Below are 26357 nucleotides of genomic sequence, written 5' to 3'. Positions count from 1 at the left end.
TGCTTGGCCAGTGAAACGTACGCAGTTCTGCATTCCTCCGGTTGTCGTTGGATGTGTTTGGAAGCGATGAAATTATGTTACTGATTTAATTTATGGAGCGGTCTCAGAGGTTCCTATCTAAAAAAAGCAATTCACCTCGCTGATTCTGTCTCGGCTTTTGAAGACTATATAGACATACTAGATTGGCAAAACCAAGCGTAGACGTTCTGAACCATCTGCGTTTCCAAATACAGGTGGATGAAAAGTACTAAGTGTGTTGTGTGTAATGTGTGTCTGAGTTCTGCGGCTGTGTTTGGATGTGGCTGGTGTGCTGTCGCCATGCCATAGCAGAGTCTGATCCCAGTAATTGCTCCAGTCGTGCTGCGTTCTGTAGTTGTGATGGAATTGGCTGAAAATATTGCAGGGAGTGACTGAAGGAAACTTGGGAGCTAATACCTCATCAGTGTACTTCCCTTCGCCTCCGTGACCTACCGATGCTTGTGCATGTTGTGTTGAAGCTGCAATACCTGAACCCGCAGTACTGGCCCGTCGCTCCTTCGGAGCTGTTGGGCAGCTAGTGAAATGCAATAAATGGCACGTTTCGGCGTTGCTGAGGTGGGACCTTGGAAGAAGAGGGTTAGCATCTGCTGGCAGCTGGGGGGTCCTCTGTGGTCCGCTTTACAGGACACCTCAAAGGAGAGCTGTCTGTGACCACTCAAAATTCTTTAGTGAAAGTTGCAGTTTTCTGGTTTGGGGTATGACGGGCCTATTCGTGGTTATTTTTCTTGCACTTCATTTTACTGGCGTGTAAGCCCATTGAATCCTGCGTGCTGCAGGTGAAAAGAAGGCAGCATGGGTGTTCCCGGAGGGTGAAGAATGTAAAGATGCTGGTCAAGAAATGCAAGATAAAACGTGCTTCTTGTTTGGATTTACCTTCCCTAACCCAGACCGGGAGTCAAGACCAGCAGATTTTCCTTTATTGTTTTATACTTTTCGGGGTCTTTTGTCGATTCCCTGATTTTTAGTAATACCAGTCTAAGAGAAGCAAGAACATAGGAAAATCTATTTTAGGGACGACTATGATTTAGCAACACCGAATTTACTTTGTAGTGCGATTTTAAATGGATTTATTCTTATTTTAAAACCTAGCATTAAGTTTTACAGTGAACAGATTACTTGTTGGATTGTGTTAATGGGTATTCCTTCCGTTCACTGTCGTGTTGCTAGCATGTTTCAGTGCTCCTTTAGGGACGCATCCTGTTCTCTACCATAACGAACGATACTGAGCCACTTGAGCAGCGAGCTTTAACTCATCGCAAATGAAAATATTAGAATCTGGTATACGATTAGGAAGGGGTGGTAATAGCAAAGCTGCTTTCCTTCAACTCATTAAACTGAACCGAGCGAGCAGCAGAACCCCTTGCATCCTTCTGCTTTTACATGTGGGTAGCTAAGATAAAATTTTTAAAAAGATACAAAGCAAATACCACGCTGTAAGAAGTCACTTTTTTTTTTTTTAATTAAGCTTGAAAAATTAGTATTAAGAAGATGCTAAAATTCTTGATTAAAGATCTGGGCTAAAATTCTGTTTAGCTGAAAAAGAGTGGTCTTGGCAGTCAGAAAACCCGACGGGTGTTTTTGTATGCTATACGTTACAGTAGAACAAATCAATTCAGGCTCCTTAGATGCAGTCATTGCCTTGTGATTATATTTGTGTAAAGTCTCGGAGCCTTTGATCAAAGAAAGGCATTTGTGACTAGGTCTAATCCAAGCTCTTTAAGGTGTTTAACTTGCGCGGGGGGGAAGAGGTTGATAACAGCTGGGATTTAAATTTAGTTTTGCCGAACTTTTGTTTTGAAAGGATTTCTATTATACACTGCCTCCTTTTCCATAGAGAAGATGGATCATTGAGTAAACCTAAAAGGGAAAGAGGATATGGGAGGAAATGGGTGGGGACTTTGAATTAATCTTCTGAAGAAAAATGTTTGATCAGCGGGTAGGAGAGGATGAAAACCTCTGATGTTGACAGCAGGCAACTTTCTGACTAGTGCGTGATTGACAACTTTGATGCTCCAGTGGGGAGCGAGTGTCCAGCCGCGCTCAGGCATCCTCTGTCTGTGGGTGGTAGTGTTAATAATGTGGCAACTGGAAAGATTAATTGTGGACAAGCAGCAGGATTACGAGGAGGGCTTCACAGGTCTAAAAGGAACAGTGGTAGGAAGGCCTCTGATCTGTCAGCCCAAAAGGAAATTAGTTAGGGCAGGCTGGAGCAGGCTTAAAAAAAAAAAGGGGGGTGGGAGGAGGGGGAAGATGGAGTAATGGGAGAAGGGAAGCATTTAGGATATTAAAGCAATATGAAGAGGATATTGAAAAAGGTCATAAGGGGATGGGGGCCGATGTTCTCGAAAGACCTTAATACACCACATCCTCTTACAGTACATGCAGAGTTCAGCTCGTTTTGCAGGGGACTGCAGGGTGACTTCTGTCCTGGTTAGAGCCGCAACACGAGCTAAAACCTGTTACTTGTTTCCAAAATGAACCCGAGTATAAACTGAAATTAAGAATTTTTATAGATCTCTAAATGCAAAATAGGAGAGAGCTTACTTAAGCTGTTTCTGCAAGTTACTAGCTGCTGTGTGTTTTATTTCCCACTCTTTTTGGTAGAAGCAGGGATTTTGCCAATAAATTCTGTGTTACCATTAAAGAGGCCATTCATCATGCTTACTAATGTTATTAATCAAGATACACCACAGTACTCTTAAAATGAGATCATTTTGATAAATCATGTATGACATGAAAAGACTTTATTCCTTTTAAGTGCAATTTAGACTGTAATTTTTTTCCTCATTTATGATTCATGGGAGAAACATGGATAAAATTCCCTTGCACATTTACACCTTATCTTCAGTAATAATTCAGAACTGCTCTTAGATGAAAATTCAAGGTCTGATTCACCAAAGCTGAATGCCAGCTCATTATTTTCTGGCATTCAGTAGTCCAAAAATAATGTCCATATATTAGGTGCTTTTCACAATAGTTGAATTTGGCTGCACACCAGACATATCGATTACACTCAATTAAGCCTAAATGCATAAGAATTATCTGATGTTCATTTACATTTTTGATCCAGTTGTACCCTGCTTTCAACCTTGCAATTTAACACTAAGTGAAAACCAAAAGGTAAAGTAAATCCAAGTGAGAAGTGATGATCTCTCTTATATGAGAATAAGGGAAATAGATTCTGAAGTGCTTTGAATCTTCTTAAGCTCCACTACTTCTGTTAAATAAGCAAAATTCTCTTGCCTTTTCTCATTAAAGGTCATTGGAATTGGTAGGCCAACCAAAATATAAGATTGCTGTTCTCCTTGTCTTCCCAGTACTGTAATAATTTGGTCTACTCTATTAATAGCATCGCATATGAAAATAGGCTGCTAAAATGTCCGGAATGAATATTTGCTGAGTTCAAAGTCACACTCCTGATTATAGCTGAGACACTGGTGTTATTTATTGAATTTAAAAATGCCAGAAATGGGTTGCAGCATTTTTTGCTAACAGAGGTATAAATATTAGATAATTTTTTGTTTATTCTTGTGTTTAGAACTGTAAAAAGGAAATGTCTAGCAGAGAGATTTGATTTGGAAAGCGGAGTCATTTAAATTTTACTGTTTCTCAAACCATGATTCAAAGAGGATTGGCTTATCTGAACTACAGTCCCCCTTTACTTCCTTCAGCAGTATTTGGAGGAATGTATGCGGTTGCCAAAACCAGCAGAGCGTTTGTATTTTTGAACCATCGGTCCCTACAAATTTGTTTCGATGCAGCAGATGTGCGGTATATGCTGATACTGCACAGGAAGCTCCCTTACTAGTACCGTCCAATATTGGGGGTTTTATTCCTTGACGAGTGGAATTCGGGGATTAAACAAACGAAACTTTCCTTTAGTCGAATTAGACTCCCAGACTCTTGAGACCCGGTTGCTGGTGTGTGGCTGACTTCATTTTCTTCTAAATGCTATTATTTGCATTATTTTTTTCCCCTTTCACGCTTTACTTTGTGTTTGCATCCTTTTGCACTTCCACATCATGCTAGAAGTTATGCATCACAGACTCAGAAGGTCAGACTCCTGATGATTTTTTGAAAAATTATTATTATGAGTATTAGATTAGTAGGCAAAAAAGGATAAAACAACAACAAAAATCCCTTATCTTACCAACACCTGCCCTTACGTTTGTTTCTTGTCCAATGAATTCTCTTAATTATCAATAAAAAAAAGCCAAAACACAAAACCTAAAACCTTGGGAAAAAGATTCCTTATATTTCTCTACGAAATTATTTCTAATGAGATACTTCTATAAAAATAAAGTAAAATGGCATATCAGTTCAGAGTAATCAGATTGTGTTTGTCTTCTTTATTAGGACTGGTTAAATTACTGGTTTTAATTTTTTAAAAAAAGGCTGCTGATGAAAGTAAGTTGTTCAGATCTTGGAGACATTCAGCCAAATACGAGAGGCGCAGTCAAAGGCGTGACACTGAGACAAAAGCGGGCGATACCCCTTTCCTTCTTTCCCGTCTCCCGCCCCATACTCAGCTGCTACGTTCTTCTGTTTTTCAGCACCGTGGTCAAACGTCTCAAACCAGATTTTACAATAAATCGCTATTTCTATGCCGGGTGAGGACGTCACCTCAGTAAGCTGATAGAGATCAGGCAAGTCGTGATAACACCGTGCATCTCTTCCCCGTCTCCCCCTTAATTAAAGTGACTCTAATTGATGCTGGAGGTTTGTTTAATAAAGGCAACTGCTAACTGGGAGTCACCCGAGCTTGGCTGTGGAGCAGGGGAGCTGGGAGGTCCCATTTCGTCGCGGCAGCGCCCTCCCACGGTGGCATGCCGTGCCACCTGTTGGCTTTCTGGAACATAACAGAACTGGGGTGGGTGGCAAACTCAGGCTGGCTCGCTGACACCTCTGGGCTGGTTTACAGGTATGGAGAAGGAAGCAGGACCCTTCTGTAGCCTCCGTGTACAGTGGTCCTCTCAGGTCCTGCGTTCGTGCATTTCTAGCCCCTTCCTTTATTTCCTCCGCTCACACTTTATCCCTTCCTTTCTCTGGCTGTATATTCCTGAGTTCATAGAAAAGCCAATACATTGTGAATAAAGTTGTCCTTCCCTGACCGCTCCCTAGGACGGAACGGTTAAAGACTTGGTATATTGTTGCTTCCCGTAATATTTGCTGCTATCCCAAGTCTCTAAGACCTCACAGTGAAATGAAAGCCCCGTTGCGCTTGGTGCCCTGCAAACTCATGGGAAGGAACGGTCCCTCTAAAGCAGTGTTTTGATACTCTCTGCAAGCATGTCATAAGTTCAACCCCAAATAAATACATTTAAATCTTTTTTTCTGTTATTAGACAGCCTGTGTTCCTCATCACACATTTACACATGATTTATAGATACACATTTAATCTGTAAACAGTTAATTTCTAGTTAGTTGTGTCTAAAGGTTTCTGGAAAAAAAAATTCGAGGAGGAGTTCAATGGAAAGCTTCTGTACATTTTATCACAAATGTGAACAAATCACGATGGTCCAATGTTCTCACGGGTTAAGCCATGGGAGCTGCTGCCGCCAGTGCTACAAAGGGGTAGATTCGACACATGGCTGATGTATCGGTAGGCAGCTACGCAGGCAAGTTTTCAAAATAGATATGAATTATTGAAGACTGTTGCCATTGTGTCTCTTGGGGGAGATATGTGAGCCCAAGAGATCCAAAAGCAGTCCGTAGCCTAAGTAGATGTTTACGCAGACATTTCTTAAAATTATAGTAAGCCACGTATCTGTTAAAGTGTGATTAATTTTAAGCATTGGGTGCATTTGAGACAGGATAAGCTTATCAGGAAAATATTACTGTTTGCTTACATAAAAGGAGAAGTTTTTCAAACGCGAGTATGGGTTGATACTTTCAGTTGGAACTACACCACAGATTGTCCCATTAATCATATATCTTTCTGGAGAAATGTTTTTGCCAGTTTAAAAAATGGATAATGCAGTGATTTCCTGCATTTTAATTGTAGTTTCCCTGTGGATATATTAAAAATCTTTTGAAATAACTCATACTTTCTTACTAAATCCAAGTTTTGAATCTGGTAACGTGAGATGTACCATTGGGCTGATCGCTGCAATGTCACAATGTTGTTTTCCATTTTTATTTGAATGTAAATCACCAAATGAGAAGCAACGAGCTTTCAAATTGCTAAGGTCATTTCTCTGTGACCTTACTAGATGACTTTGACAAGTGTTAAAACTGTGATGAATGGAAACAAACAGCAGTATCACAGACCACAAGAATTCTTGATAATTGTGGGTCAGGCTTAGAGAATGAGTATCATGCTGTCCCCAAGAAATTTGCCTCTTCATCAGTTCCCTAAAGAAAATGCTGGAGGTTTGAGATGTTCCCACACTAGATGACAAATATGTTGCAAGAAAGAAATCCCAAACACTTAAAATCTTTCTAAGGTATCAGATACAAGAGAATCCTTAGTCTATGTCTTGAGCCCCATAGCAAATAATATTTTCTTAATTATTTTGGGTTTTGCTACCCCGTCTCATTCTGCACCCTAGCACATGCTAGGATCTTTTGGATGCTGGCTTGATCAGGCGAAGACTTCTCTCTGTGATGTCCTCTGAAAATATTTTGGAATTAAACTTTTATTTAGCTAAGGAAATCTTCCCTTGCTTGTATGTGTGTGTGAGTATGTTTGTATGTAATCTCACTTACCACATCTTTCCATAAGTCCATGTCAGGTATAATACACTGATGGCTACTTCAGTTACTGGTGTGTGTAGGTGTGCAAGGAGTTTGTGGCATTGCTTAGAAATGACGGTAAGTATTAGTAGAGAAATACCAGGGTACAAATACAAGCTCCGTGACACAAATAGAATATCAGCTATCAACGGGTATTAATGATATTCCGTTATAGCCAATATAACTAATATCAAGCCACGTCTTCCTCGTCAACAGAAAGTACAATTTCCTAAACAATAACCATTGCTTTAGTTAAAATGACTTCAAAGTTTAGGCTTTGGGGTTTTTTTTTTTTGGTTGGGTTTTTTGTTGGTTGGTTGGTTGTTGTCTGTGTATTTTTCCTACTGCAGATTCTACAGGATGTGTAATTTTGATGAATATGGTTTGAAAATCTGGTACTCTTCTACAGTCTGTCCATTTAGTATCAAGTACAACAATTCTTAGCTCGGACAAAACTTACAGGTTAATATGAAGGCAGAGACACCTCAATTTAGCCAATGTTTGGTTATGTGCATAACTTAGGCTGTGAGTAGTTTAACCCTATTGGCCTTGTAACTTTGATAACCTTGTACTGCAAAATTCGGGTCACTGTAATGCTTGCAAGAGTACAAGCTCCTCCTGTAATAACACCGTTAGAAATTCTTTGCTGAGCTATTTGGTGACCTGTGCCTGGGAACTGAAGGTGGCACCCGTTTTAACCAGCTTTCCTCAAAGCTATTGGTAGTTCCTTTCCACTGCAACAAGAGCTTGTGATGCACGTGTATCCAGTACTTGCAGACACAACTGTCACATGTCAGTGCGTCACTGTCAAAATAGTCCTGCGAATATTAAGAGTAATGCACTCTACAAATCTGTTTGGAAAATAGCTTAGGTCCAGGCGTCACTATGCGGTGGGGAAAACAAATAGCTCGCTCTCTGCTGGTGCAGAGGCTGACTCAGAAACGTGATTCAGAACTCCAGCCGGTGTTTGTGCAAAACAGTCCTAACCCTGGATGGTATTCCATAGAATTAAAGTTGCTCTAACTGAATGCTTAGCTCAAAGGTAGTGAAAACTGTTCTGTATTTGACAGGGAATTATATACTGTACATAAAATAACAGCAAAACACCAATAAACAAACCCTCCTGTTCTTGCTTTTCCTAAAATTGGAAATAAAGCTAAATTGCGCCTTCGCTCCAATATCCTTTTTAGAAGCTCTTGAGTTTTGCTCACTCGGTGGTGTATTGCTGAAAAGGCAAAGTCTCTTCCAGTAATTTTAGGAAAAGCTATCATCAAGCTGTCAACAGTCTAAATTGAGATTAAAAGTACCAAAGAGAAGCCTTCACTATTATCAGAGCCCCAAATAAGTACACTTGAATAGGCAGATAACATCTAGAGTGTACAGTACGAGACCACTTACTCCTCCAGCTTTTGGAGTGATTTACAGGGATGAAGTCTTACGTTAAAGAGTTAGTGACATTTTTCTTCTTGTCTTACCCAGAACAATTAGGCCCAAAGAAAACAGTGGTGAAGACGTGCCTGTTCCTGAAATTATCTTCAGATGTTACATTGCTGGGTGTCAGGGGCATCTATCCCATCCTCTGAGATGTTATGTGCTCTGAGATGTTATGAGATGCGGTCATCAGAAGGAAGATTTCCAGTACTTCAGGGTACATTGAGCTGCGTGTTCCGATTGTCGTTCGCAGGTTTAGGCTGGCAATGAAGATTTTAATTAGTATTTAACCTTTTTCTTCTCCAAAACATTATAGCCCTATTTTACACTTTCATCTTAACCAGACATTGTCATCTGGTTTTGAATTCATTTCAGTTAAAAAGAAATAGTTTTGAGGATATGGTTAATTACAAATTAAGAAGTAAGATTGAGGTGGATTTCTTTGACTTTTGCAGCTGATAGGCCAATATATCATTAGGGAACAACCTGCACAGAAGATAGCAATTAGTTCCTCAAGACTCCCTTTAGTAAATTACCATGAGATTTGAGAAATAGTTTAGCTTCTGTGTTTCTTCTCTTTATTCTATTGCAAATCATCATGTAACTTTTGGTGACCGCTGGCCTTTGTGTCTTCTGTTAAAGCCCGTCCTTGTCTTAGGTACGTTGCAGTGGGTAGATTGTAATCGCTCCAGAGCAAGCTCTGTACCTGAGGCTGGACATGCCACTGCTGTGATATGAACCCATCTAACTTCAGCTAAATTTTAAAACCGGTGATGATGGTTCGTATTCACCGACTCAATCCTTTATTTCCCTCTCTCCTCCTAACAATGCAACACTGCTGCCGTGTAACTAAAAAGTAAGGTGGTAAATGTGGCTTATCTTGGCTTTATATTGCTCTTTCCTTCAGATGAAATCTCCAGCTGCGTGAAGATTATTGTAAACTAAAGCTCCGCAGTCTAATCTTTTTGCATTGGAATTGTAGGGTCTTGAAGTGTTTATTATGGAGAAAGACTTGGGTTTCCTCTCTTCTCCCTTAACATTTTGCTTTTAAGGATTCTGAGCAAGGCTTCTTGGTACGTACTTCTTTAAATGCATTAGACTTTTGGTGTTTTTCAGTGTTTGTTAGCAACAATTCTATGTACTTGTCCACTTTTGTGCATTATAGGCATTATCATTAATTTTTAAGAGATCCCTTTGCTTTAGGTCCCAGGACAGCAGAATGGCAGAATCAGGTTTTTGCTTAGTTTTGAGAAGTACGTTATCTTATCCCAGCTTTCTACTTTGTGTCTCCTTTCTTACCTATGGACTCACTCGTAACTTTTTCCAGGTAAATATTAGCCTGTTTCACCAAAAGGAACATTTTTAACGTTTGCCAAAGATCTCCCGATAAAAAGGTTAATCTTTTGAAGCTGTGAGCTGTATGAGAATATTCTTTTAGTAACGATACCTAATATCATTGTGCAAACTCTTGCCAGTACAACTACCCTGGAGGACTGCAGGCAGCCTTAGCAAGCACTAATTAATCCTCCGTGGCTGGTGACTCTGTGCACCTGTACCCACATCACAGCACTCATCTCGCAGGTGCAGCCTCTTTGCGTAATCACTGACTTTTACCCAGAGTGCCGATAACGTTTGTTTTGTCGCCCAGGCCTCCGGTGATGCTGCCTCCACCTCTCCAGAGATGCACTACACCCCTCTGCCGTCGGGATCCAGAGACCTCACCAACCACAGAGGTAGGACCCAAACTTGTCGGTGTGAGCGGCTGCGAGGCGGTAAGCTTTGCTCCGAGGCCTTCTCCGTATCAGTTACTGCGGCACTAGCACTTTACGGAGAACACTAGATGGGAAAACCATACCTGTCAGGACTACAGATTTTTAACTCTTATTGAATGGGATTTAAAGGCAGTCTACTGGGAAGGCAAATAAATCTATGGATAATAACACTGAGTGATATTTTTTGTGTGTGTGTGAGAAAAATGTAAAGAGATTAGAGTGCTTAAATATCACTAAGTAGATGATTACATGCAGCATTGGTCATTTTGAGAGAATTTGTAAACTTTCTAATATTTGTAAAGAGAGAGATTTTTGGCAGTTTAACAGTTTAGGGCTGTAATTTTGAAATGTTAATACGTTTTCATTGCAATAAAAAGGGATTCTTCTGTGTTTTTCAACATTAAAGGCGATTCAGTGTTCAATTTCCTTTTTCACCAATCCTTAGAACTCAAAAAGCACCTCGGGCAAATTCTTAAATTCCTTCCGCATACCTGCGGAGCTAAGAGTTCAGGGAACAGGTGAAAAACTGAAGCGCTTTCACCTTTGTTATACGAAGGAGAAATTTCTAAAGCTTGCAGCATTTGGTTGGCTTAAAACCAGAGCAAAAATACTCTTGTTTCCCCCATTAGACACTGATTTAGTGTTGATCATGTAAACCATTTGCACAGAGGCAGGTTTTGTATAGGATACTAGAATCAACGTCAGTTTTACAATTATGAATTGATGGTAGCTTTGTTTTAGTGTATGTTCAAATTCTGCAGCGCTGCAGAAGATTGAGGCAGTGTTAGTAAAATGCTTCGTTACCTGAAACCTGAAGGAATCAGGCAGGCAATGCAGCTGAGAAAGGAGCCGTGGCTCAGGTGGGAAGGACGAGGAAAGGAACTGATTAGGCTTTAATTTGTTGCAGCCCGTATCACTGCCCTTGCACGAGGGTTAAAGCTGGGTGTGAAGCTACATCCTAGTCTGGGTGTAAATTGATCTGGTGAAGTGGAAATCGGATGTTCTGAAAGTGCTGTGGTGCATTGTGCTCTGACAGTGAGCTCTCGTAGTAACTGCTACTTTTACAAGAGGAAGGACCAAACCAAAATCCCGGATTTGAGCATGCACCTGAGAGATTACGAAAAAGCCCAAAATAAAATAACTGCACCCCCACCCCCCCACCCCAATTCCCCAGATTTGTGTTGTGGCTTTGATTTTCAGGTAAGCGTATTTGCACCGAGGTTGGGTTTCTGGTGTTGGATTAAACAGAGGTCTAATAAGACAATAGGTAGAATGAGAGAATGTTGTAAATGCCTAAGTTCTATGAAAACACGTTAAAAGCACCATTAAAAGCCAGGTGTCCTTATATCAGTTTATTTAGACGATAGTGAGTTAGAAGCGTGGCTTCATGGCTGATTTTGGAATCAGGCTTGGCAAAAGAAATGCCAGTGGCGTGAAGCCTCAGAAGCGTGTGCCTGCATTAGTGACTGAATTCTCTCGCAATACGGCGCTCGTGCGGCTCCAGCAGGCGCTGCAGGCGTGTCCGTGTGGGTGCCCGTTCAGCGCCGGAGCTAGGCAGGTTCCAAGTACCGCTGTCTTCGCTAGGGTTCGAGAATGCCTGCTCCCTTCCTATAAAAGGGGAAAATTATATTCCCCAGATTATCCACTTTCTACCCTTAGCTGTTCACATAACTCTTTATTACTTCTGTCTTTACTCTTCCCAGAAATATTCTGCTTTGCATGCTAAACGTGCTGAAAATTTCCTTGATGATTAAGCACAGTTATAAAGTGAATGGGGAAGAAAGCGTCATCCAAAAAAATTGGCCCTAAAGAGACATTGTTAGCATGATCCCATAAGTTTATATATACGTATATATAAAATATATTCACAAGGAAATAATTAAGAAAACTTTCCAAAGTTCCAGGTGTTGTAAATAAAGCTTGGAACAACCTGCTGGCAGAGCCCATTAACTCAATCAACTTCTTTTATACAAAGAAAAATCTCGAAGTTCACAAGCCCATAAAAGATGAATTGGAGTCAGTAGAAAAATCTCCAAGAAAAGAATGAAATACTTAAACGAGCTATTTTAGGTCCTGAATATCCTCAATTTTATTTCTCACTGAATGCTCTCAGTATTGTAAAAGATGATTGAATCAGCTGTTCCATATGTAAATATTGGCAGTTTTCAGTGCGAACTGGGAAGGAGGATGCTGTAAGTTTGAGTGCTCTTGTTTGTCCCTGGAGAAACTTGTGTTTACCAGAATCTGAAAGCCTGGCAAATGACTTGGTATCACTGTAAATTGATTTGGGGGGGATCGGAAGGGGGAGCAGGAGCAAACTGCATGTATTTGAAGGGTATGGTTTTACTTGGACATTTCTCACTCTATTTAGCCATGAATTTTGCAGGGAGAGGAAAAAGCGCGTAATTCTGCACGTGTTGCGCCGTGCATCGTATAGCTTTTGTGTTCATGCGTACAGCCTATTATTTCCAGACAGGACCTGGTCTGTTTGGGTTGACTTCATATTTTGTACAGATAATATTCAGGAATTGTGAAAATCTCTCACTTTCAGAGCCCACAGAAACGGCATGTGACAGTGCAGCATCAGCATGGATGGATACGGAATAATCACTGTTAAATGTTATATTCTCAAGCATCCTAACAAGTGATATAAGTACATGAGGAGAACAATAAGCATTGGATACACATTTTTAAGCTTTAGAAAATGCCTCTTCTTCCATCTTGGGAAAGTTGTTTTCCCTTACTTTGTTGCTTAGACCTGCTTTTCCGAGTTGTACCTTTACTTGATCCCGCTGTTGATATTTATGCAGATTTAATTTTTTAGCAGAAAATATCTTGGCCTTCCATGCAGGTTTTGGGCACCTGACAGCAATATGACTTGATTCTTCATGAGATCTAATTGCTGTGCCATTAGCCAAGCCTTCCAAAGTGGTAATTTTATAACAAATTTTATTTTTTATTTGATTCCAAAACAATGATCTTGAACTCTGAAGTGTCTTTCCTTGGTCTTTGTTAAACTGGCATTTTGTATTTCATTTTGTGTGGTTTTAGGCACCAGTGGTTTACTTGTGTGAAGTTTGTACAATTCTCATACCCAGATAAAACAAGTCGGTTTAAAGACACGTCCTCCCGTCATACAACGTGCTTCATTTATTTTTAAAGTCTGTTGCTGCTATTGTTCTAGTTTTCAAATTTTCTGATGCAACAAAATGAAACGGGCCCCACCTTTCTGCTTGCCCAGATGTATCTACCTTTAAGAAAAAAACATCAGTTACTTATTGTTTGGGGGTTTTTTAATAGAAATGGCCCTGCTCCCAGTGCACAAAAGTAATGAAATGTAGTGCGTTTTAGTAGAAACTTGCTCCAAAAATTTTGTTTATGTCTGTTTTTTTCTTTTAAGTGCTTTGTACCTATGGCCCAAGTACCCTCCTGTTCCTTACTGACAACTTATTACCTGGGTACATATAAAAATCTTAAAATAGAGCTTTCTGTTCTTAACATAGTTGAAATGGATGGAAAAAGAAATTTTAAAATTGTGATAATGTCTTTGTAAGAGTAATTTGCCTGACGTGTGGAAAAGGCTCCCGCCCTCCACCCCCTTCAGGTCGTATATTCCTTTTTCATAACGGCACCTTTGGTAAGGAAGTTCCTTTGTTGCGCGTAAGCATTCAGAGTCCAATTGCCTTCTGAAAAGAACAGTGCTTTCCAGTTGGTGGGGAAAATAGTAATTTATCATTCTATCTCTGGAGAATCATGACTATCATGAAAATCTGTTTTTCCCATATGAAAAAAAAAGTGCTGGATGCACTTTGTATAAACAGGTATTTTATAACACTGTCTATTACCTGATTTACTTGAAAACCTATTCATTTGCCAAAGGCATTTGGTTTCCAGTAACGTTTTACAAATGTCTCCTTTTCTTGCACTCTTGTTTCTGGGAACAACCAGTGGTGACTCTGCCCCATAGGTTACTGGTAAAAGGAAGAAGAAGCAGTTTCCATTAAAAACTAAGCCTATATTTATGTAAGTAGTTTTTAGAGCCTTAGCTTGGATTTATGCCAAGGTTTAATAGTTCCAATCTATTCTGGCTTGTAAGAACTTCCTGAACAATCCACTGTCCTGTTTTGGTGTCCCTTCAGTTAATGATCCGAGTGTTATGGTACGCGCAGACGTTAACATTTTCTCCTTTTACATTTGAACGACGAGTGCCCAAATGAAAAACTGGTCTAGATTCTACCAGAACGTTTGAGCCAACTGACAGACACGTTTTCTTTTTGTTCTGAAACGGTCTAATCTGAGTTTGAGTGTCATAAACTGCATTCAGAAGCAACGCCCAGAAATCCAGGGACAGAATATTTTTAAGCTTCCTATTAATCCTCGGTAATTTTATAAAGCGTTGTTGAACAAAAGGAGAGCGGGGTTCATTCTGCTCTCAGTTCCTCCTCTTGTCAAACGGGGTGTGCTGAAGATTTGCTTTGGAATTAAGATTGTTCCGAACTCTCGCATTCCTAAGCAAGCAAAAGCATGTAGGCATATAATCTCTTAGAGAGACACCTGAACTTGATCTGTCTGGGTTTTTCCCTGGGATCATTATACTGGCCTGTGTACTCGGAGTGTTTGGCGCATTAAATTTTCAGCGATGACTGGTATGACTATACAGAATGCATTCGGTCGGATTTTTAGGGTGTAGCGTACATAAAAGCCAGCTACCAGCCCTGTAGGAGTCGAGATACGCCCTAGGTGACGAGAGAGGTGTACTTCAGAATGCACAACAAGCATGGGGCCGTCCAGTTGTGCTGGAATTTACAACCCAATAGATGTCAAAGGAGACATAGTGCTTCCAAAATTTGGTGTCGAAGGAAAAAGTAGAATTTCTGGAGAGCCGGGGGGAGCAATATAACTGATGTGATATGTGAAAGCCCCAAACTATCCTCCGGGGATTTACCTGTTCTGCCTCCGTTTGCTCAGCCTGCTCATACCTTAGAAATAAATGTTCTCAGGTTCATCTGGAACTAATAATGTCGGTCGATCCTTCAAGAATTGGGTGAAGAGTTTTAAGATAATACTTTAAACTTTCTGAGGCAAAAGATAAAATTGACATGCGCTTCTTAATAATAAATGTTAATACACAAAGTTCTTCTTTTTGAAGGCTTTCAACTCAATACACATGCACTCTGAAAAGCCATGCTGTCTTTAAATCACAGACATGAAAAGAAAAGGAAATCGGTTTGCATAAAATCTTACTTGCAGAAAGATAATTATCCTGTTTATATTATCATTGCAGTCTTCTCTGTTGTTGTTATTGACACAGTTGTTAGGTACTCATTGTGTTTTCAAGCCAGAGGCTTATTTAGAGTTTGAAATTGATTGCTGGGAAAGTCACAAAGCAATTTATGTAGCAACTTATCATAATTAGTTAGTTTTCTTAATGTGAACTGCACTTTATGTTTATCAATTGATTTTTCTGTGTATCTGCATAAAGCAGCTCACCGTGTGCTGTCCAAAAAGAGAAGAATAATAATAAAAACACTGTGGGAAGCACGTTATCATTCAGTTAATCTAAGGAATCCTAAACAATTTTTTAACAAAGGGTGTCCATATATACATATAAGAAGTATTTGCTTTCCCTAGTCTAGTAACTACGAATAGGCTGAATAAGTGGATTGCAAGCAGATGCAGTATATGGAAGTTCTGTATCAGGCAGAGAGGTCGTGAATAGTGAGAAATTTTCTTTGTTAGTTTACATGAGGTGTCCTTTGAAAAGACGGTGGTTTTTAGCCGTATGATGTTCTGGTGAGTGATAGACTGCCTACCTCTTAGGCCAGGATCTTCTGGCCATGAGATGAATAACCTTAAGACAAACAAACAGAAAAAAGTTGACAGTAGCATGGAACAGACAAGATCATATTTTCCAGGGGCAGGAACACTCAAAACTAAGCTGTGACATTTCCTATTAATGCCAGGAAATATGTCCCAACAATGACTTGCGCTGTGCTCATGACTTAGCCCCAAAGGGAGTGGGTGGAAATCCTCCTCTTCTGGCACTGTGTGAAGAAACTAAAGTAAGGAATTTGTTGTGGGAGAAAAAAAATAAGGGGGAAAAAATAATCCCATTTGGCTTGCCTGTGTGAAATGAGAAATTGGGTTCTAGTGCCCTGCTTAGTTTTTCAGTTTGGGAAATGACTGTTAATGGAAGCACAAGAGGCAATGGGAGAAGCACGGAAACCAAGGAGATGGTAAAGATGAGTGCCAGTGTGGGGAAGACTTGGTAAGACAGACCTGCCAAACCTCAGTCTTGGGCAGGAGATGAACGGAGCTGACCCATGCCTTCAGTGGTGCAGGTAACTTCAGACCTCTGACTGGGACTCTTCCCTCCCAAGCTGCGCTCTAGTTCACTGCCGCCTCAGCTTTTCTGACGTGGTTGCATTGTGGGGAGAAAAACAGGTGGTAGGGATGAGTGAAACAACGTAGGTGGGGAGAAATGCTAGAAGGCACCTTTCCTTAGAGAGGCTTACTGCTGTGAAATGCTTCCATCTGCTAACAGAAGCCCACCTGGGTTGGTATTTGCCCCAAGTCTGCAAATGCGTCGGGCATCTGTCCCCAGTGTGTGAATTGATGCAGTCACAGATGTTGCCTTGCAAAGGCATCGAGAGGTCCGGCACACGCGCACGTGGTCCCTTCAGCTCTCGGCCGTGGAGCGGTTTATTACTGGGCAGTGATGAAAGAGAAGATTAAGGAGGGTCTCGGGTAGTAGAGCCCTACTTAGGGCTCCTCTCCTGAGCCCTAATCTTTTTGTGTACTGGAATAGAACCACCACCATTAGCAGTGGTCTTCTGTGGACCGATTTACCTCCCTTGCTCAGTGGTGAGAGTCTCTGCCAGCGCCTGTGTGTTTCTCTGTAAAGCACAAGGACTTTCCCAAATGTGGAGTAAATTGCGGTTGGATTTGAGTGTGACCTTGACTAATATGGTTCAAGAAATAAATTTTCTGGGTCATTGGATTCATGTTCTTGTCACTTACAGGGTCAACAATTTCTTGTCTGTGTATACAAAGAACGTTGGATTTGAATCAGGATACTGTAGATTATTGAAACTTCAGCATAAAAATGTACTGTTATCTCGTATATTGCAATGATGAGAGCGAGTAGTCATGTGAAACCAGGGTGGGGTGAAGGAGTTGGGGATGATATATAAGGTGACTTTGCACAAAACTGCAAGTCTTTCTTGACGGTCAGAAAAGTTAAGATTTGGTTTTAAATGACAGCGTATTTTAATTTGTGAGCTTTCTCTGTGTTCTGTGGTTTGAAAGTGAACCCAAGGGGAGCGACCAAGCTGACCAGCTGTAAGTTCCAGGAGGATCACTTCCTGGAGCACTATGTCTCTGTGGGAATGAAATACGGGTGTTTCTCTGCAGCCAGACTTTAAAAGACATGAAGAGAGTAATTAAGTGGTTAATCAAATTTAGATTAAAGTTTTATTAAATATCTAAGGAGTTGGGCACGAAATTCCCATTCTGCATGTAATGGGGATTAGGAGCCTAGGACTCAGGCAGCCTTTCAAAGTTGTCAGCACTTTTTTTCCAAATATTATAGACTTTCATTTTTCCACAGTGCACATTCCCCAATCTGACTGTTGAAGACCTGACCGTTTTCCATATTTTTGTCACTATTCCCATAATTTCTGAGGTTTTCATTGCAACTTTTCGCATATTTGCCAAAACTAACCTAGCAGCCTGGGCCCCAGTTACCCATACAAGTGTCACATCAGAGGGAATATGATTAATGAGGAAAAAGCTGTAACTTCATATTTTTGGGTAGACTAGAAAGTGTCTGATGTTTCACAACATAGCTCATTTTGTCATGCTGGCAATAAGAAACCATGAGAATGCTCAAGCTCCAAGCAGCGTGACTATAAAGTGGCAGAAAAACATAGAAAATATTGGCTTCTCTAAGTGGAAACTTGGGATCCAAAACCATAAACCTATCTAAAATCATCTTCAGATATGCAGGAGAACTAACGATGCAGTGAGTCTGCAATTGGCAATTAAAAAAAAAAAGAAGAGTCCAGCAAATTTGCCACTTGGCTTTATAATCTTTTACAATAAAGGAGTCCGGTCCTGGGCCGCAGCGCTACAGCCCTTCCAGAGAAATCAGGTTCAAGGCACACGCGGTGCTGTGCAAACAGCGTCTCCTGAGAGACCCCCGTGTTGAGCTAGCACGCCAGCCTAGCCTGTGCTTGCAGGAGTCCTCCAGTTTTATCATTCAGGCATTTTTATAGCCTCATTGGAACAAATAAACAAACATCTGGAATCATGTGGTATATTTAATTAAAAACTTTTTGTTTGGCCAGAAATAGTAAAATCATGAAAAATTGCCTGTCTCCAAGCTCAGAAAGGCCAAGTGATGAAGCTGTTGGCTACGGACAGTTTTACAATGTATTGAAATTCATAGATGTGCACACCTGCTACAAGGGCCCCCCCCTTTATTTTGATTCATAACCATTAATGAGTGTTTAGTGCACAGATTGTAACCCTTGTTTAAATGGGAATTTATTGTTTTTAATAACATATAGACATGTGTTGCTATATTCCATACGGCCTGTGCTGGTCTGTAGTACACAGACAGGATAAAGCTTTATACTGTTGGTTAAAAAAAAAATAATATCTTTACAGTACATGTTCCATTTGAATATTCTGTCATTTGAGCATGTTTTAATTCTAGAGGCCGTAAATATCTGCCCTATGCTAAGAGTCTGTGTATCCGATGCTGGAAATGTGAAAGATGGTGTTCTCTCATTAAAATCAGATTCTGCAATGAAAATGTACAATGAGGATTTTCATTGTTTCATTTAACACACGTTTTTTTTTTCTTGAGGAAAATTTCAGGAGATTCTTGATGCTTTTGCAGTTGAAACTCCTTGATGTTTCAACCTGAGATATTACTGTGCGGTCACAAAATATTCTACACACCAGGGTCATTGTTTGTGAAAAACGAATTTGCTTAATGGCCTGTTAGCATTTTGGATGCACGAACATAGGCCTTTGAACGTACGGGGCACAGCATCGCATTTCTCACTTTGTACATCTCAGTTTCTAAACTGGGGGGGGAAGAAATTTCCGGCACGGTCAGAAGCGCAGGAACCTGCCGCAGAGCAATGAAACGGGCTTGTTTACGCGGTAGTTCTTCCTGGTGCGCACGTCTTGCCATAACATGTACGTTTCTGCCAAACTACGGACAGCCAAAACGACGCGACGTCCTTTGCATTTCTGTTCCGCGAGCGCTGTGCTGGGGAGGGGGAAGGGTCCTTCCTTTACTTTCGCCCGCGGGAAAGAAAGGGGTGCCTTGGTAGGATTTCGTTGCGTGCTCTTATGCAAGAAGAGAAAGCTGTCAGCGTTTTATAGGGTATGAGTATCTGTATTCATGGTCTAATGGTATGTTTGCTGATCAAAGTTCCTTTCAGAGCTCTGAAAGCAAATGTTCGGTGGGTTGACAGCTTCCCTTTTTCCCCCCGCCCCCCGTTTTGTGATATTTTTGTGGTCTGTTAGTAGCCTCAGTGCTAGAGAAGTAAATGACAGGAAGTACCAGGCTATCCTTCATTAGCTTTGTATGCCCTTAAGCAGAGAGATCACACCTGGGGAGAAGGGGAGGAGACGGAGAGGTAAACAATAAGTATAAGCAAGTGAAATTGCTTTGTGTCGCTTAGCAAACAGAGGATGGCAGATCCTTTTTTGTTGTTGTTGATGTGTATTGTGTTGCCTCTTACAGGTTGAGAGATTTCAAAAGTGATTTCTCTTTACACAGGATGAAATTCTTCTACTGCATGATTGACAACATTGGTGTGTTGTGTAGGACCCTTTCAAGAAAGCTTGTCTGTGACTCTAAAGTGCCTGGTAAACCTAGGCAACCACCTGAAAGACCCCCCACCTGTGGCTGCATAAAACTGAAATAAAGAATGGAAAATAACCCATTGAGTATGCACTTTCCCACCTACTGAGAGCAAAATGCAATGCAGTGCGATTTTAGTACTTGTCTGCCACTGGGGAAAATAGACTCCTAAAATCACATAGTGAAGCACTGGAAAAATTCAGTGAATTTGTACTAAGCGCTATGTTATAAAACCTAAGGAACCGTAGACTTTGCTTCTCAAGTGAAACAGATTTGTATTGCGGTTCTGTTAGAATGTCTACCAAATGTAACGATGATATTTAGCACAGTAGGCTGAAAAAATGCCAGGCTAGTGAGTAAGAGTCCTTTCACCGGAATGCTGTACGGGGGGGGGTGTGCAAGCAACCCTTGTGACATCTAAAGACCAAGCAAGGCTGCAGTCCTTGAATTTGGTTTCTTTTACTTCTGCTCAGTGTTGGGTCACTGGGAGAGAGGTGGAAAGAGCACATGGCCCAAGTTAGGTCTTTCAAAACCATGTGTAGCAGTAGCCGTGGCTTCTCACAATGGAGGGAGAACTAAATTAGCGTGCGCGTCTGGTCTGAGAGGGGTTAGGATATGTATGTGCCAGAATTGCAGGGCTTAGCTTGGCTTCCTCAGCACCAGGTGCTGCACTGGTGGCACCTGTAGCAGCTTTAGCGCTGTGTTTGGTCAGAGGTGCGCTCAGGAAAACTGCATCTATCCAATCTCTACCTCTTCCTTGGAGCGGGAGGCAACACCCAAGTGGTACTTCTGCTGAACTGTGAGTGGGAGCAGCCTGCTTTAACAGTCGTCTTTTTTTTGTTTCCATGAAAAAAACGGAGGAGATTCAATGGAAATAACACCTTGAGCCCTGATGGAAGAGCCAGAATCTATCTGAAAGCAAAAAGGTTAGCAAACAACTCCCCTCCAGATCAACCCAACGCACCTCACCGCCCCTCCCAAACCCACCCAATTAATTAAATTGGCATATTATCTCCTTTGTAAGGGCGGTGAATGATATATTCCGTGAGGGGGGACAAAAAAGAGCGACTTTATAATAAATATGTTAAATATAAGCTATTAGATCATTCAGGAGCAATTTGGTGCTGTCTAATGCCAACCATTACTGGTGTAAAGTACGTGATGTGTCAAGAAAGAAATACCAGGTAAAATTACAGTAAGGTAAAAGAGAGATGTAGACATCCCCTCAGCCGTGAACTGTGGATGCAAAGTTTGCCTCTGCCCTGTGTTCTGATGCTAGATAACGACGACAGTAGAAACGTGGGGTAGAGCTGAAGGAGTCCCTCTCTGAACTGCTCATCGTTGCACTGCTTGCTTCTCACTCTGTTCCCCTCCGTCATGATAAAAAGTAATCCCTTTACCAAGGTGAGGTTAATAATAAAGTGAAAGAGAAGCTGTCAGGTAAATTTATTTTTAGTGTTGGAAAAACCTGTTTGCAATAAAGGAGTACAATGGTTTTATTCAGTTGTCCCACAAATGAGCAGAATTAGAACATCAGGAGATGCTACAAAGGAAACGGTGCTTGAAATATTGTTAATGTCTGTAAACTCTCTTATCCTGCCAACCCTTATGTGCTTTTTTCCTGCTCTCTGCATGTTTAGGGAAGATAGCTGCTCGGATCTGGATGACATGAACCAGTTAAAATAGGTTGCAAGACCTGTAAATGGCATTCGTGTGGGGGACATGGGAGACATCACTCAGGCAGAAGTAGTTCCTGTGAGAAGCTAAAATGTGAATTGCAGTTTTGTAAATAAAAGAAAGAAAAAATGGAAGGTGCAGGAATGTTCTGCAGAGTACAAGGAAAACTGGAACGAGTTCCAGTGGCGACTTGGTCAGCAAGAATAGATGCCAGCTTGCTGTGGCTGATTCAGTAGCCAGAAATGCACTGGGTGGGAGGAGATCATAGAGTCCTAGAATGGTGTGGGTTGAAGGGACTTTTGAAGGCCACCTAGTCCAACCCCCTGCAGTGAGCAGGGACATCCTCAACCAGACCAGGCTGCTTCATCCACGTAAGAAAAGTCACCAGCAGGAATTCACTTGTAACCTCTAATCGTCCATCCTGCAGAGAAACAGTATTTTCCCGACAGATTAATATCCAGGATCTGAAATCAGTCCTTGCCAGCGTGGCCCCTAAAGAAGCTACAGCCTTTCACCAGGGAGTCAAGTCTTACGCTGTCATTCTCTCTCTCGCTGCCACAGGCAGGAAAGGTGAAGCATTAATACCGCTGCTGTGAAGTTCTGGTTCTTTGGGGTTTGGGCGGGTGTATGTGCGAGGCCAAACGTAGAGCTGTTCTGCAGAAATGTAGAGCTATTCTGCCGGTTTCTAAGTTACCTTAAAAAGTTGGGCGCTACTTCAGTGCCGTGTAGGCAGTTTGGGAAGGCAAACAGGATCCGATTCGTAAAATGAGGTCTGGATAATAAGGAGCCCAGTTTTAAAACCTAGGTAGCTATTTTGGTTGATGTTATGAGAGTTATTTAACATTGAAACAGAATTATTCTGAATTTTAACTGGTCCCTCCTTCAGGAAGTACTTTGAATTAAAAAAAGGCACAACAGCAAGTTCTAATCGTTTTAATCTGTAAAGTACGAACTCACTTTCCTTTTCACGGTATATTTAAGTATGGAGGTGAAGCAAACAGTGAAATGCAAAGCAAAAACCAAAATATGGGTGATGGAGCTAACATTTATAGTTCTTATGTAGAACTAGTGCATTCCTTATCTTAAGTTTTTACTTGTTTAGTTGTGTTTTTTTATTTAGAGGCTTGGAAGATTATTCTTAAGCTCCAAAGCAAATTCTTTAATACCAGACTTGCAGGTATTTTGAACTGTCCTGATTTATGAATTTTGAGATAAATATTATTTTCCATTACTATTCTAATAATTCCTAATAAAAAGACATCTGATTTGTGTTTCTTGTCAGTTCCCAGATTTCATAAGCTTAATACAAAAGATTTTTCAATCAGTCTAGGGAATGGTTTCTGATCTGCAGGTTAGAAGCACCCTGTCGGAAGCAAATATGTTAGTACAAGACGGCACCCTCTAGGCGGTTTCTCCCCCAGCTTAGTTAAACCTGCCTCGATTATGGGGAGGAAATCCATACACATGCTAGGCATCTCTGTGCTTTAAAAAACTACCTGCAGGTGTTTTAGCCATGCACATATGGCTGGATATATGATGAGGCTTTCCAGATTTTCAGCCAAGTCTCACTTGCAGGGTAATGAAATGGTGAAGGAGGGGGGAAACAAGATACATATACACGTAGAAGTTATGATGTCATATGTAGTGAGTTATTGCTGCGTTGATACTTCTCAAGTTCATTCCAAATCAATTGCCGAGCACTATTTTTGTACTATTAATTTAAAATTTTTGAGGATGAGAGGTGCTATGTGTGCATGCATGTAATATGCTCTCTGTATTAGACATTGCTGAGCGTCTGAGGAAAGCACGTTAATCTCTACAGAGCATCCCTGCCTACTCGCTAAGCTGCAGCTATGTTCCTTACTACCAAGCTCAGGCGTCTCAGGAGCAAATTCAGATCAGTATGGAAGCATCTAAATATTCCTTTCTTGATAGGTAAAACGTAGCCAGCTGGCGACAGGTTTTTGAGCATCACAGCTGGAAAATATGCCAGTTTTTGTATCACATCCTAAAGTATAACCCCAAGTAGCTGAGAAGTTTATTGACAGTATATTAGGAGAGTAACTCAGAAGGAGAATTGCTTCTTTCTAAGTGCGAACATTTCCTGTGGTCCCTAGATAGATACGAGGAAGCCTTCATTAGATCTGGGGTGTTTTGATCTTGTTTGCCAAGCTCTCCGTGGCAGCAAATAAATGGGAGCTTATGGTGGAATGCTGCCCAAGACATGTGCAAACGTTCTACTCTTCTTTCGAAGTAGCTTAAGTGATTTGATGGGTTGCCATCAGTACTAATATTTTGGTGATTCTTGATTTGGAAATAGACTTGGAGACGCCTAAGAACAGCTTGATGAGATTTAACCTCTCCAATGAGAGCCTGATAGATAACATGTTTAAATGAGGAGGAGGAGGGGGGCAGCGTGAAATAGATCATATTGTAATTTCAGTAATCAAATGCACTGAAATGTGTCATTGAAAAGATACTTATGAATCTTAAATCTTGGGATGGCTGTCAGATTTCTTTTAGTCTATGAACAATGACAATCATAATTTGAAGATGAAATACGGTCAGAGCTTCTGTCTCCTTGACAATCACTCCAATATTTAGACAAAAAAGCGCGCTGTCACAGATTTCATTAGTAAACTCATGCTTTTTTTACCTTTTCCCTCATGTAACTCTAATACCCTGTGAGAAGCCTCGACAAGCAGAATTGAGTGTTAACTCATACACACATAGAAATTACATATCAGCATGTAAAGCCAGAAGAACTTTAAGGGCAATCCCACAGATTGCTTGTGCGACCCAGGAAATAATTAGACTCCATTTGATGAGTTCAGCTGTGCTTTTGACCAATTACAAAACCTTCTCTAACTGGTTTAAAGCCGCCTCCTACATTTTCCTGCGCTTATTGCATAGCTGGATTAAGTTAAAGTTCTTTTTTTTCATACGTAGTTGCCTTGATGCTTAAAAAAGAAAAGGGAGGTGGGGGGAGAGAAAATCTAGTGGCACTGGGAACGGCTTGAAGAACTGCTTTGGCTAACAAGCCAGAGAGAGCAAAGAGGTTCTGATTAACAAAGCACTCTGCATTTATGAAGTATCTTTTATGTACAGTGTCTCTGGGCACTTGCAATGCAATGAGCTGTGGAACTTGGCTAAGCAAGTCAAAAGGCTTGAAAGAATGGGATTTTTGAAAGCAGGGAAAGAAGGGAGCTTGATCTAATGTCATAAGGCAGGGAGCTTTGGAGCCTTGGGGCACCATCAACAAAGGGTCTGGCACCTGCCGCCTCCAGTCGATTTGTTTAGAGAAAGATGTAGTACTTCTGCTCATGGGACGTGTTTCCTTCTGTTGGCTGCAGCCCACCGTGGCTCGGAATCCATCTGAATACCTGTGTGGTAATAACGCATCATATGCATCCTCGGCTCGGGTGAGAGTAAGAGGGAAGGGTCACTTACTGAAGCTCATGAGAAAATGGCCTCCTCTTTTTGTCTTCCTCCTGACTTACCAAATTTAATTTTATTTATTTTTATCTGCTACTGACATAAATGGCAAGTCTACTGGAAAGTCAACACTGGCCGCTACTGTTTCTTGCTGAAACACAGGAAGAATTTTAATGACATATATGCAGCTTTGGAAAAAAGTTGAGGGGTTTGGATACTGCCATGTTTCCTTTGCTGTTCTGGAAGATGTTATGCTTTCTCCTTTTGCAGAGTGGTTTTCTCTTACAGCTGTGTTGTCCCCTTATTTGAGTATCATTAAATCTTTTATGGGCCTATTGTCCTCATGTGTGTAGCAAGAAGTTATCCATGGCCCAGTCCATTTACTTAGTTAATGGAGATGTTGAACAGTGAATAAAAGAAAGAAAATACTGTTTTCCTGTTCTATTTGAGAAGGTGTGGCAGAAAGCACCCTGTACAGTGGTTAAGCCAAAATGTCTGTGGCACTGTATGGACTTGAGTATCCTAATTCTTGGTCCACAGATTTAATAACTAGAACAGCCCATCCCACACAAACGTTTGTCAAAGGCATACGTGCTTCGTAGATAATTTTAATATGTCATTTATCGCTTCTGTCTACAAAGTGCTTGTGTTCATGGTATCGAGAGTTCGTTCTGTCAGGATCATTCTGACTTGCCCATGTTGCTTATCTATTTTTACAACCTGGCAATATATTTATACATGTTCTGAAACTTCCCATAGGATAAAATGAGCATATTAAGCATGGTCCGAAGAACCGTATAGTCATTGCAGCCGGCGTGGCTCAAAGCAAAATTGTTAATGCTGATGAATAAATCTCATTAAGTATAAAAAGTATAAAAATAAAATAAACAGCTGAGAAGGGACGTAGACAGGCAGGTGAGAATTAACAGTGCTGGGCATCTGACACCATTATCCTCCGGAACGTGTCAAGGAGCCTTTAATGCTTCTTGTGTGTAGCTACAATTTTCAAAGTAGCCTATAGAGGTTAGTTTCTTCTAAATCATATAGATTTTTCCAGGAGAATTGCATCTGTAGTGGGCTGTCGCTTTTTCAGTTTTTTTTTTTTGTTGGTTGTTTTTTTGGGTTGGTTTTTTTTGGTGATGTACCATTTGCATTTTAATAAACGGTTCTCATTTGCATGTGTGATATAGTGCCCTTAAAAGGATGTTTTATTTTATTTTACGGAAGGATCCATCTTTTTGTAACAGCTTTTCTCTTCAGCAATTACAAAACCCAGTTTCAGGAAAGGAGCAGTACCATATCATTTAGTCTGTTCAAACCCACTCTTCTCTAAAGGTATTGTGACGAGAGTGACAGCAGCCCGGCTCAGCCTTAATGGGTAGATG

General features: G+C 40.9%; 1 protein-coding gene across 3 annotated transcripts in view; it reads left to right on the top strand.

The window, feature by feature from the left end:
- The window catches only part of LRMDA (leucine rich melanocyte differentiation associated), a 671621-nt gene that overhangs the window by 554911 nt on the left and 90353 nt on the right, over positions 1-26357 (top strand). The window contains exon 7 of one of the 3 annotated variants that reach the window (XR_010375110.1): positions 9854-9939. The exons of 1 other annotated variant lie outside the window; for it this stretch is intronic. Coding sequence is in view for 1 of the 2 variants with exons in the window: in XM_064464927.1 (XP_064320997.1) it covers positions 9854-9938 (85 nt within the window). In the remaining variant the exon portion in view is untranslated. Of the gene's footprint in view, positions 1-9853; positions 9940-26357 lie in introns of those variants that run through there. One more of the 3 variants, XM_064464927.1, reaches the window with a different exon arrangement.

Source organism: Phalacrocorax carbo, chromosome 13 (assembly GCF_963921805.1).
Source record: "Phalacrocorax carbo chromosome 13, bPhaCar2.1, whole genome shotgun sequence".
NCBI lineage: Eukaryota > Metazoa > Chordata > Aves > Suliformes > Phalacrocoracidae > Phalacrocorax > Phalacrocorax carbo.
This window is presented reverse-complemented; position numbering and strand designations above follow the sequence as displayed.